Genomic DNA, 13,788 nt, shown 5'->3' on the forward strand with positions numbered 1-13,788 from the left:
GTTCCTTTTGTTAGATAGACAAAAGGATGTGAACTGAGTGAAGAAACACTAGACAAAAAAAAATAAAGAAGTTTACATGATACACAAAACTACCCTAACATGACTGGTAAGTTAGTAACTTTCCACTTTCTTCTTACAAGTTTATCATTTCATCTTCAGAACCATTCATTGAGTTTCTACTGTGTGGTAGTACAGTGCTCATCATCAGTGGTATAAACTGAAGAAGAGAAAAAAAATGGGGTATTCTAACCTTGAAAACTTTCATATTCATAACACTATTTACTTGAAGAGCATTTTCCATTGATTATTAAAAAAGGATACATTCAGCTATTTTCTTGCCCAATAAATAAGATTATTTTGCTTGTAGTTCTGGAAATTATACATATATAAGATAGACTTTAAAATTCTGGCCTAGGTTGTTGTCTCATTTCCTATAATAATATCCAGGTAGTTAATTTATTGCTCACATAAAAGAGAAAAGGAAAAGAATTTCCCCCAGCTCAGAAATGAGTATTAAGCAAAAACTCTTCCCATTAGCGAATGGATCTTAATTATGCAACTACAACCTCACAATAGTGAAACAAAAGAAACTCATAAAACCATATTCTGAGGCCACTGGAATGTTTGGATGTGACAGTAAAACCACCACACAAAAGTTAAATTTCACATGTCATTGTGCAACCATAGAGATGAGCAACGCTTTCCTTGTCCATTTCTTCTCAGGATACCACAGACTTCATTCTTTTCAAAATTCAGGTTGTTCTCTCTCATCGTACCACAGCCTGAGTAAATCACCTCTCAAGTGGGGCCAAGACCTGTCTGCCTGTGATATCCAATCTCAAAACTCTTCCCCCATGGCCCTCTGACCCAACTACCTACTTACAGGCTGGGTCCTAAAATCCATGTTTCACAAAGCTTGGGAACTGCATTCCCTTCTGATAAAATGAACAACTCACAAAAACAGCTTCTATTTTGTTTGGTTTTCACCCAACCATGCTTACTATTTCCAGCGCGCATTTACCGGCCCTGCCTGGAATGCACATCCCAGACTGTTCTGTCTGCCTTGGTTCTAAGTCTGTGCCCAATAACGAAAGTGTGGCTAAACCTTCAAAGGCAAGAGTCACGCTGACCTGGGCACTCACACACGTGTTTCCTAGGAGCAGTTTGCTATTTCTGTGCTCACACAGTCTGAGACCATAGACCTCAGTCAAAATGAGGAATTGACATTTTCCAAACAAAAAGCAATCCAAACTATAGAATACCATTTCCAAGTGTCAGTGACCCGAGTCCCAGGCCCCAGGCTGCATCTGCAAGGGACGGATCAGATCAAGCCAACATCAAGCCCCCAAATGCATCAGCACTCACTGACTCTGTGGTTTCCAGCCAGCTGTGTGACCTTGCAGAGTCACCTAACCTCTCTGGACCTCAGCAAAACCAAGGGAGTACAAAGGCACCTTCCAGTGCTAATGTTAGGTGGGTCTAGGAAACAGAAATGTAGTCAGAAGAGACAGACTGCTGTCCTGAACTCTCTCTGCAAGACTCGCAAAAGTGAAACTCCAATTAAAGAACATGAAATGAGGGGGAACAACGAAAAAGTCTTCTAAAGCCCCCTTCCACATTTGGATTCTAACTCCAAGTGAGGCATGACCAGGCAATCATGACTCATAAAACATTAGCGGGTCTCATAGCTCTCATCATCCTATGTTTCCAGTGACCAACTCTGCTCTCGCAAAACAACTCCTTATCTTCCAATGAAATGCAGAATGACTCCGCGGCAAGAGCGAAATGACTTGTTGGTGTTCAAGAGCCCCTTCCCCTCGTAGGGGCAACCAGTCCCCCTCAAAGGGGTCCAGCCACAGGCCTCTGATTTCAGCGAGCCAACAACACCCCGCAGAGCAGGAAGTCGAGAAAGCCACACCTACCCTCAGCCACTGCTTCTCCGTGAGGGCATCGCTGTAGTCCACGTCCCGACGCTGGCGGGACCCCCTCCCGAAGATCTTCTCCTCCTCCTCTTCACACGTCAGCCGTTCCACCTCGGCGTCATCTTTAATAATCCACGAGGGCAGCTCGTCTTCCTCCATCAGGCGGGGCTTGCGTTTCGGGTTCCGGGCATCCTCTCTCCGCCGGTCCATGTCCATGCGCTGGAGGGATGAACAGAAGTCTCACCAAAGGGCAAGGGGATTCTGTACGGTGTAGACTTAGCAACAGGTTAAGTCTCTTTGCAAGTCACCGCCTATGGCTGCAGGGTCCCTTCGGCATCTCCCACGGAGTCTCTGTGTTCTGACTTGTTCTAGCTCATCCCTAAGGGCCAAAATCTCTTCCCGTCCCTGGTACCCATCTTTGAAATTTATTTAAGTAATTAAAAAAATACTCTTAAAAAAATTCCTTTTCTTAGTTTATGTGGGTGCAAAAGCTCCCCGTTAAGTAGCAGTGAGAAAATTCAAATTGGGGGTGTATTTTAAAAATATAACAGCAGAAATTTATATAACATTATAAGTCAACTATATTTCAATTTTTAAAAAAATGAGTTAAAAATGTGAGCCCTGGTGATACAAGTCATTGCTGCGCTGGTGTAAAAGTATTCTTCAGGCATATAAAAGAGAAAGTTCATTAAGAAAATGTCCTGTACCTCAGTGGGGCTCATGCTTTCAATCAGACAACCAGGAAGAGTTGGTCATCAAGTGTCACTATAAAATAGCCAGCCTCAGTTGGACTTGGACACGTGAGCACATAACCGGTTTATTAGTCAGTCAGTCATGAATGTATTCAATTTTCAGTGTACCCTGGGCTCTGGGAGAGGAATGTCCCTCAGTTCTTCAGGTTTCAAAAAGCTTCGCTCTTATGAAAATATTATGCCAGAGTGACAGACGTCAAACGGAATCTCATCTCAACTGATATAAGGGAAATGGCTTCCTTTCAACAGCCTTCAAAATGCCTATATCCCCATGTCCTTTTTTCCTTTTTAAAAATCCAGTGCACTAGTGAATAAATTAAGTGCCATGTATTTGCTTTTAACCTATAACTAAACAATGTGATGGTTAAAAAAAAGTAAAACCTCCACTGAATTGCTGTATACATTAGTTATATGTGTCTATCACCGGCAAGACCATTTCTACAAGCAAACAGACCATTAACCATTAAATGATTTACCTTTTCCCTCTTCCTTCAATTCTACTGTACTGAAATGAGAATTCAATATTAATTTTTTTCTTAAGTGCTAAAACTGGTAACAGGATGTAAAAGAAATTTCTATTCAAGTCCAAACTGGATCTCTAGAATCTATTTAAAGTTCAAAGTTCCTTAAACTATGCTTCAAGATTTTTGGAAATCATTATATTCCCAAGATGGGCTGGGCTTGGAGCATGGCGGAGTCCCATTGGTAGATAAATGTGGCCGTCCTGTTCTGTCATATGCTATAGTTAGCTGAAGAGGTTGCTCTTAATCCTGCCTCCTAATGCTCTGGTATCAGAAATGGGATCCAACAAACCTTTGGAATCAGCACACAGAGGATGCTTAGTTAACAGTGCAATCTAAACAGGGGACTCTCAAGGTAATATCCTAATAGTTATTAGATAGTATTCAAGAAAAATCATTTTTTGTTAAGGCAGTGTACAGAGATGGCAAAATATCACCACTTCAATTTTTGGTTATATGATGAGCATTTCCCATACCAAGACTTGTAAAATGACTTATGCCATGCATTAATCCACAAATGAGAAAATAATTGTCTTCTAATATAAAAGAAAATAAATTGCACTACTTTTTTTTCTTTTAGGAAGAATGCAAAAAAAATTTTTGATGCAATTTTTAATACAATTAAAGTTCTTATGACTGTAACTCTTCCCAAAGATTTCTACTTACAGAAGACAAGTACAAAATCTGAAGTTCATATTCAAGTAAGATTAATTTATCATTTAGCTATTGCATGAATATGTTTGTCCTAACACCCAAGAACCTTATGCTAATGTGTATGATTGTTTTTAAGGGGAAACAATAATGCCTCTGTAGGGAACAGAGCAGCTTAAAAGCTTTTTTAAGCTTTTAAAATGTTAGTATGTTAGCACAACGTTTCAGACACGAATCTTGGCCTGTCAAAAATCTCTTTTAGGTAAAATTCATAGGTAATCAATCAGTATAAGAGATAACTTTTTGAAGTCAAAACAAGAAAAAATGTTCAAAAGAAAGGTTTTATTTTAAAGAGATTATCTGCATGTGTGTTATTTAACTACAGTGCCTAGATCAAATAATATGTCTGTATTACTTTTATATGGGCTTCCTTGGTGGCTCAGACAGTAAAGAAGCTGCCTGCAATGAAGGAGACTTGGGTTTGATCCCTGAGTTGGGAAGATCCCCTGGAGGAGGGCATAGCAACCCACTCCAGTATTCTTGCCTGGAGAATCCCCACGGACAGAGGAGCCTGGCAGAGCTAACTTTAAAAAAAAATAAAAGTGGATTAAGAGTTTAAATATTTGAATTCCAAATCTAGCTCACATTCCATTCTTGTTTCTCACTAGTTTTTTATCTGAACTGGCAAGGATTCAATTTGATTTCCTGCCCCCTGGTGGAGGTGCTAATGAATAGTGAATTGGCCAAAGGCAGCATGCTGATTAAAAGACTTTAAAAAACCAACACAAGGCAAACCAAACCAAAGCAAAGCAAACCAAAAATCTGTATTATCCAAAAATGAGAAGCCAACCTTTAAGAAACCAGCACAATGTTCACAAAATGAAAATGCCTACTGAAAAGCCTTCCATAGCCAGCATCACCTGTTCGCAGTTAAAAGAAGGCTGTGCCTTGGCCAGACATCCAATTTTTTTTCTTTTTTCCGAGGCTTTCAATTTCTACAAATACCCAGCCAGAAAGGCAGAAAAGAGAAATACTCCTTTTTCCTTATTTCCCAGCTGCTGATGGAAACCTCCATCTCTGGGCCTAATCTGATTTGAATAATGGCAGGTAGCTTATCCTTTCCAAGGGCCTCAAGAGTGTCTGAGGCTATAGCGGTGCTGAATTATTGCCAATCAGTGATCAGCCAAGGAAGCTGAGGGCCGCTTGCCTCGGTGTACATTTTAATAAGCTCCTCAAGGAGAGGAAAGATTAGGCCATTTCCTATGTGTATCTCTAATCTCCCCAAACAGAGAATAATCTATAAAGGTGGTGATCGGCAGTCTGAGTTAAGAAATTTAGGTCTTATGAATACCCTGTGTTGACCATGCTGGTAAAGGCTTCTTTCTGTCATTTTTCTTCAAAATGGCCTTACTATGGGTAGGATCATTCACTTTAAAGGGCAGGGGAAGAGTGAGCATGCCAGGGTAGGAGCTAGTCCTGTGGCTACCTACAAGTTTCCTGAGAAAGAATTAACTGTCCTTTATCTTGAATCATTGTGTGTGAGCACAGTCATTGTTCCGAAGACAAAAGTCACAAAAATAACGTAAGCTTTCACACAGCTGTGACTCCCTTCTCAGACTGTCTAGGCTGAAGGGGTGGAAATTGCAAACCCTGTGGGTCATATTTGGCCCAGGGTCATATTTTACTTGGCTTGAAGTGTTAAATTATAATAAAAAAAATCAAATTTAGTTGCAAACATCTTGAAATCCAGAGAGTGAATACAAAAACCTCACTTTTCAGTTCCTCTTGAAAAGCTGGAAATTTCTGACTACATAGGACTTTCAGCTCTGTCTTCCTGAGACAAAGCGACTTCCTTTGTTCACCCTTCACCACCATCCACTCACCCCTGTCCACTTGCTTCCCCCACACAAGTCATCTGTCTGAGACCTGGGGGCTTCAAATTTGGGAGCTCTGATTGGGGGTTCTGCAGCATTTATTCACTTACTCCACAAACAAGCTAAATGTTAGAAAGATCAAAAGATTAAACACACTGAGCAGAGCCTTGCAACTTTTTAGATCCTGACCTATGCTGACATCCTCATGAGACCTGAAAGTTTGCAAGTATTTATTAAGCATCTATTATGTGCCAGTAACTGGCCTGAGTGCTGGGGATACAGAGGTAAATAAGATAGCTATAGTTAATGCCTTAAGAACACAATCGAATATGACTTCTGAGGGCCTCACTCACTAGCCAAGAGACTTGCTCCCTTCCGTACTGACCTTGTGGCAGGCCAGAGACATACATCAAATTCAGGTTTTGGCAAGATTACAGATGATTATGTATCCTGGAAAGTCAATGTTGAAACATCAGGGACATTAAATTTTCATATGTCAAGGTTCTTTGTTATACCAGTGAAAGGCAACCAATTTAGATCTTTAAGGGGAGGCTATACCTTGATGCAGACCTAGAAGGCTGCTTCCCAGGTGGTGCTACTGGTAAAGAACCTGCCTGCCAATGAAGGAGATAAGAGACATGGGTTTGATCCTGGGGTCAGGAAGATCCCCTGGAGGAGGGCATGGCAACCCATTCCAGTATTCTTGCCTGGAGAATCCATGGACAGAGAAGCCTGGTGGGCTACTCCACAGGGTCGCAAAGAGTCGGACACGACTGAAACAATTTAGCACGCACACCTTGATGCATACCTAGAAGGTCACTTAGGGAGGCTCTCTTCAACAATAAGAAAAGGGAGGAGGTCTTCAGTTGCTGTCCTCCTACCGTCCCCCCGGCCCCCTCCAGGGAACATATTTGTTTGGAGCCCTAAGGAGACAGCTAGGGAATAGCTGTGAACTCTGCCTGGAGGAGCAGGGCAGGTTCCCTGAAAGATGCCTTCCGGCATTAGAAATGAGCTGGAATCAGGGGTGTGTCTGTGCTAAGCTGGGGACCACATGGCCTGTCCTGAGGGTTCAGCTGCTACTCAGCCCTAGCCAAACGCTTCCATCAGATGTGGGCCTGGTCTTACGGCCCATGCTCATTTTTCAAGAGAAGCCAAAAATCAGGATTCTTTTCGTGTTGGCAAGACTTGAAATTTTTAAAAAACACAGCATGGGCCAAACAAAATATGTCTGCAGGCTAAATCCAGCTAGTTTGCAGCCTCAGAACTGAAGGAAAAGGCTCAGGCTTTACAAATGAAATTTGGCCAGGGCACACAGGCCCCAGACATCGTGTGTTTAACAGAAAAGGGGCGGGGGAGGGAATGAGGCATTTGTTTCCATGCTTTTCTGTAACATTACCATAAAAAGATCAAATTCCTCCTCTCGTCGAGCAATCATTTGGTTCAGAGTCTCATCGTCGGGCACTTCATCTTCTTCCTGGGATTAAGAACAGAACAGAACAGAATGAGTTAACAGGTTTCAGGAGAGAGGCTGGACCACTGGGGTGAGGTACCAGTGACTAAGGTGACTCTCCAGAGGTGGTTCTCCAGACCAATGGGACCCCATTTCAAGCCAGAAAGAAAACAGAAGGGTCACTGAGTATAGCACTTGCCATAAGTATTTTGCAAGCAATTCAAAGCATCTTTCCAGAGCAAAAACAGTTTGGGCAGGAAAAATAGTACACTCTAAGAAATACCAGTTCTTCTGAGGGTGGGAGGGGATGTATCTTGATTCCCTTAATTAAAATTTTTTTTTTGCCATACAATGCAGGATGTGGGATCTTAGTTCCCTGACCAAGGATCACACCCATGCTCCCTGCATTTGGAGCATGGAGTTTTAACCACTGGCCCACCAGGGAAGTCTCTTGATTTCCTTACTTTTAAAACAGGTTATGTACTGTCTCCCTACCTCAGTGACCTCATCTGTAAAATGGGCATGACATTTACTCCATAGAGTAGATGTAGGATTTAAATAAGGAAATCCCCATGAGAATGGGTTTAGCATTAATTCCTTTAATTCCATTAACCTTATGCCCAATATAAATGCTTATCTTCAAAGCTTTATGAAGAATATGAGTATGTGAAACTTAGTGATAAGACACAAAGCAAGACCACAAAAATCACATGGACATATGTGTCAAACACACTGCCTTTAAAATATGTTTAATCAGTGTATCTCAGTGGGCACTATTATGCTACTGTTACAGCTGCAACTGTGACAACTCAAAAGGTATCAATAACAAATGTCCCACAAAACTCTTCTTAATAAAAATAATTTAATATAACTTAATTTAAAATAATTTAAGTGAGGCAGAGAAAGCAATTAGCCAAGGCCTCACATTTTCATTTTATAATGTGTTAGACCAAGGAACATTACATATCTGAAAATTCCTCAGAAACTAACAGTTCTCAAATTTTTTAGAAATGTTATTCTATAATTTTCACACTTAAAAGATTCCAGAAGTTGGGTACATACTACAAAACTTATAGTCCAAAATGCTTTTTATCATATGCTGAGTGAACTTGTTAAAAATCAAATGGGGAATTTCAGTGTTAGCAGAGAGAAGAAAGGGAAACCTAGAACTTCAAACATCCAGTTTCCCAAGTCATATTGATACATTCAAAATAGGGCAACTTGTTCTAGAAAGAGTATGGGTGTCCTAGCAGCCTAAAGGAGATGCCTCTGTCTATTCCCAAGATAATGTCTGGTGCACTGTGTCAGAAATGAATGCAAGTCAGTAACATAAAAACTGATGACTCAAGATAAAATTACTTGTGAAAAACCTATGCTAGTTCATCTCTTGATGGAAGGCAATTTGTCTAAACACATTATTATATTTCATCTGACAAAGAAGTAGACTAGTTGGAGTGGGCTGAGACTTCAAGACACAAAGAATTGGGTTAGTATATCCTCTGGTGAAAAGATGCCTGGTTTTGTCCACTCTATTCCTAGGATCATGTTATCCCCTCATAGCCTATATACTGTCAAGTTGGACTTCTCCCAAGACCAAAATGAAAAGATGCTCTTGTAAACTGGCAAGAAGCCTGGTCTTCACAGAGAACAAACTGGCAGGCAAGTGGACAATACATCTGCCTGGGTTCCTTACGCCCTAGTGCTCCATGATCCATCAACCACGGTGATCGCTGCTGCGGATACTCAGGATCAGAGTCCACAAACATCTTCACATCAGGACACATGCTATCCAGAAAATGGTAACATCTGTCCGACAGACAGACAGCCTGGAAGGGGTATGGAGCCCCAGCAAGTCTGCTCAGTTAGATGCAACTGGCATCAGATCCCACTGAAGGCTCCCCCTGGTGGCCCTCAGAGTGAGCAGACCTTTGGTCCTGTCCAAAATGTCCATAAGACATCTGGTCCACGCCAAAAGGTTCTTGAACTTTGGTCCTGTCCACAACATCCATGAGCATATTTGGTCCCTGCCAAGTGGTTCTGGACAAATATCAAAGAGCTTTTGGTGTGGACCAAATGTCTTATAGATCAAATGTCTTAACAGATGTATTGGACAGGACCAAATGTCCTGCAAGGGCTCTGAGGACTAGGAGAAGTCAACATCTCCCTGAGGTCTCAGAAGGTTGCAAAGCTACAGGCAACACTAGATTCCAGCTAACGCAGGTCGGGGTTATTTCCACAAGGCCTACATAAAACAAAACAAGCAAAAATGTCATGGAGACTCCTAGCTGAATATCAACTCTGCCTATTATTCTATTTTTTAAATTTCCAAATGTGTAAACAACAAAAAAAATCACCTGACAACCTGATTCTAAATCTGCATCAAATATTCAATTTTGAGAATCAAATTTGTATCAAACATTCAATTCCTAGAATCATGTAGCAAATTACTTAAGATCAAAATTTTAAAAATATGTGTGAATGTACGTACATATGCATTTTCATTATTTTAGTGAAATCTAACAGATAACTAATCAAATATGTAAGACTGACAAGTAAAGAGGCATAACAGAAAAGTGCTCTTCAATTTGCAAAAAGATTCATTTCAGGATTCTTTTAAATATCAAGAACTACTTCACATTTCAACTTATTTCAGAAACAAAAAAGTAAATGAGATTTTTCAAAGAATCTGGCTTATAATTTATAGAAGATTTAAAAAACATTCTACTTAAGGCAAAATCAAACTACAGTTGACCTTGGACAACTGTGGTTAGTCCATGTATATTTTACAGGGAGCCCTTCGGATCCATGATTCCTCTGCATCCCCAGATTCAACCAACTACAGACCCATGAAGTGCTGTAGTATTTAGTATGGAAAAACATCTGCATCTAAGTGGACCCACACAGTTCAAACTGTGTTGTTTAAAGGTTAACTATATATCTAATATACGCAATGAAAATAGTATTCCACATGAATATGTAAGACAAGTCCATTTTTCCATTTATAAACCTGGGCACACCAAGCCAAATCTGTCCATCCCAAGTCAATCTTATGATAAGGGCTGTTGCTGGTATTTTGTATAGTCTTCTAGATTACATAAGTACTATATCTCTTAACTTTTTCAAACCCATTTGGGAATGAAAATTTAGAAACAAATGACTAAGACTAGCAATCTTAAAAAACAAAGCTACCCAAAGATTCCCTGCGAGAAACAAAATCGATGCATTCTTGGAACAATGTTGGCAAATAAAAAGAGATTTCTTTTTGTCAGTAATTTTCTCAGTCTTTGGTCAGCGCTTAACAGGAGAATTTGGAGTGGAGGTTAAGGTCATTCTTTTTCCAGTAGAAGTGACTCAAAGAGCTAAAGACAGCTGCAAGGGCTTCTGCTACAAATATACTGAATTTCTGTGATCCCTGACCAAAAAGCAAGATAGAAAAAGGGCTCTGAAGGATGGAGAGAGAAAAGGCAAGGAGGAACCCTTCCGTTTTGTCGAGTCTCATCTAGCAGCTTCTTTCAAGAGGCCTTTCTGCAGTTCTGCATCTTCCCTACAGAGGACAGCACTCACAGTACAATCGAGCGTGCGGGTTGCACCTCTCTGGTGGAAACCAGGGAAGCGCCGCTAGCCAAGCCTTTTAAGACACTCGCCTGGATAAGCTTCACAGGCTTTCTGTGAAATTTATCGGGGTAAGACAGCGGCTAACTTATTCATTTTAATTAATGCCAGCCCAGGGAATCCTTTAAAGAACAAAGTGGTCCTTCTTAACCCTGGCGAGACTCAAGGTCACTGGCTTCCTAGACTCGGCTTTCTGCCGTACCTCATTTTCCTCTTCGTGCTCCAGGATGGCCTGCAGGAAGGCCCTCCGCTCATGGCTGGAAGACTTCTGATCAAACATGCCCGCCTGGATCACCTTCTGGTCCACATTCAGCTTGTACTTGGCGGCGGCGAGGATCTTCTCCTCCACGCTGTTGACGGTGCAGAGCCTCAGCACGCGGACCTCGTTTTGCTGGCCAATGCGGTGGGCGCGGTCCTGCGCCTGCAGATCCTGTTGGGAGAACCGCATGCTTGAGGGCCAGTGCGTCTGGGTGAGCGGCTGCGGCGCCCACCCAAGAGGGAACTAGGGAAGCGTTGCTTAATCCACCTTTACTAATGCAAGATTCTGCTTACATTTGTAAAATATACAAGCTACCTTCCTTATTACTAGCTGAGGGAACCTGAGTTCAAATTACCCAAGCCAACTGAAATGCATCTCAGGTTTTGAAATCCAGGTCTCAAGATGGTTTTTTTGTTGTTTGTTTTTAATGTGTCCCTAGGTTCACCAGATTTGTCCCTAACTAAAAAAGTAAAATAAAAATAAACTTGATGTCACAAGTATGACTTGGATATTAACTACAACTAACCCTAAGTTGCAGGGAAAGTCAAAGTGCTCGTGGCTCAGCCCTGTCTGACTCTTTGCAACCCAATGGACTGTGGCCTCCAGGCTCCTCTGTCCATGGAATTCTCCTAGCAAGAATACTGGTGTGGGTTGCCATTCCCTTCTCCAGGGGATCTTCCCAACCCAGGAATCGAACCCAGGTTTCCCTCATTGTAGGCAGATTCTTTACCATCTGAGCCACCAGGGGAGCTGGTTGCAGGGTTAAACGAAGGTGTTAAAGATGATTAATAAGATACTGCTGAATTATACACACATACATTATACATATATACACACATTGTTCATATAATGATTGTCCATGTAGCAAATTTTCTGGGATCTAATTCAAATCATCAAAGACTCAACCTTTAGTTTGGAGGAATGAAAGGGAACGCTAGTAGAATGGTAAACAAGTCAACATTTGGGGGACAGAAATTTGGCACTGTGTATCGAAAGTGTTAAAGTTGATTGTGGTCCTTAACTCAGAAATTCCACTTCTGAAAACGCATCCTAAGGGAATAATCATGCATATGCACAAAGATTTACAATAAGGATGCACCGTTCAGCATTATATATTATTTATAAATTTTTTTTAAAAAAGCAGAATTAAGTAAACATTCAACAGTAACAGACTGGTGAAATAAATTACAGTCTTCTACCATATGTGCCAAGATAGTACATTAAAATTATACTGCAGAAAACTTAATGACACAAAGCTATAATATGTGAAAACTGCAAATTATATATAAGTATGTACGTTATGCTCTATGTGCATATATTTATCTATACCAAGAAAAGGGAGAAAGGACAAATACTAAGAAGTCAATAATATTTATATCTCTAGATAAGATTATAGGTGTTGTTACATTTTCTTCATTTTACTGTCGTGTCATTTGGCAATTTTTTTTTCTGCTTTGAATATATATTACTCTTGTAATAAAAAAATAAGGTTTTAATGAAATCTTTCAATAAAAACCTTCATAAAGCTATGAGGCAGAGTTACCTAATTTTAAGGCCACATGATAAAAACTTGTTGGCATGTCACTTTTATTTCGGTCCAGGTAATGGCTTCTGGGGCAATGTTAATCAGTTGTTTCCATGTGTCCTCCATTAAACCCATGTACATTTTTAGGGCAAAGGTCTGTCCCCTGTATCCTGCATCCCTGGTACCTTTAAAAAAATTTTTGCACAGAGCTGATACTCCATAACTATAAGGCCATCATCTTGACAAGATGAGCTTCCTGGTCACTCATGCGGCACTAAGGCACAACGGGCCTAAGCCTGCCTAGGAGACCTGTCTTTGCTGGGCCTTTACAATTAAATGACTAATTGGGCAAAAGTGTTTTCTCAGAAGATATCTGAATGGGAGAGCTAAACTATGAAGACAGCTGGGACTCATCCAAATTAGATTATTTTCCAAAGAGGAGGAAGTGGGGTAGATCATTAAAAGCCAAAGGTATACAGTCACTACACTTCATTTTCAAGCCCTGAGTTCAGTCCTCTCTCTCCACACATCTTCACCAGGATGGCTGAGCAGCAGCCAATTTGGCAAGTTCTGTGCCATCCACCTCGGTTATTTCCTAGAAGAGGGGTCAAATACCGATTCCAGAATGGGCCCAGTGGTAAATATTCCAGGATCCCTGGGTCAAGAACAAACATTGAGCAACTGTTCCTACTGAAGGCTGATATTCATTTTTCTTTTTCAATTGCACATTTTATATGTAAAAATGTGAGAATAATTCTTTGCTTGTATTGTGGTCTAGACTCAGATGGCCGGCCAGACTTACCCCTGGGTTATAGTTTGAGCCTGTCCTAGAAGATGCTGATCAAACATAAAATACTGAGGTCCAGCTGGCAGCAGATTATGACACAGGTGAGGAAGTGGAGAGCATGGGCCATCTACAAACAGGGGAACAAGTTCTTGAACCCTTGGGAGCTTGTTGCCATTAGGTTTTGGTTGTTGTTGGTGGTTGGTGGTGGTGGGTTTTGGTATGTTTAACATGATCTGTTTGCAAAATAGCAAAAATGACTATTTCTAGGCTGAAGAAGTTTATGCAAGCTAAGCCTGTGGGCCTCTATTTCAAAAATGGGGGGGAATATCAATATTATGACAAAGAGATAAGTATTGCAATCACTGAATGGATTGTTTACCATTTCTGAGGTCTTAGAGATCTGGAACCCCATCACACTGATTTAGGTGTGATGAT

The 13,788-nt window shown here is 40.9% G+C and overlaps 1 protein-coding gene across 5 annotated transcripts in view; it reads right to left on the minus strand.

The window, feature by feature from the left end:
- Positions 1-13,788, minus strand: part of SMARCA2 (SWI/SNF related, matrix associated, actin dependent regulator of chromatin, subfamily a, member 2) — a 175,759-nt gene that overhangs the window by 62,032 nt on the left and 99,939 nt on the right. For all 5 annotated transcript variants that reach the window (XM_065908450.1, XM_065908451.1, XM_065908452.1 and 2 more), the window contains exons 25-27: positions 10,985-11,212; positions 7,117-7,194; positions 1,923-2,141 (exon numbers count right to left, since the gene is read on the minus strand). In XM_065908450.1, the coding sequence (XP_065764522.1) occupies positions 1,923-2,141; positions 7,117-7,194; positions 10,985-11,212 (525 nt within the window). The remainder of the gene's footprint in view (positions 1-1,922; positions 2,142-7,116; positions 7,195-10,984; positions 11,213-13,788) is intronic.

The sequence above is a fragment of the Muntiacus reevesi genome, chromosome 17 (assembly GCF_963930625.1).
Source record: "Muntiacus reevesi chromosome 17, mMunRee1.1, whole genome shotgun sequence".
NCBI lineage: Eukaryota > Metazoa > Chordata > Mammalia > Artiodactyla > Cervidae > Muntiacus > Muntiacus reevesi.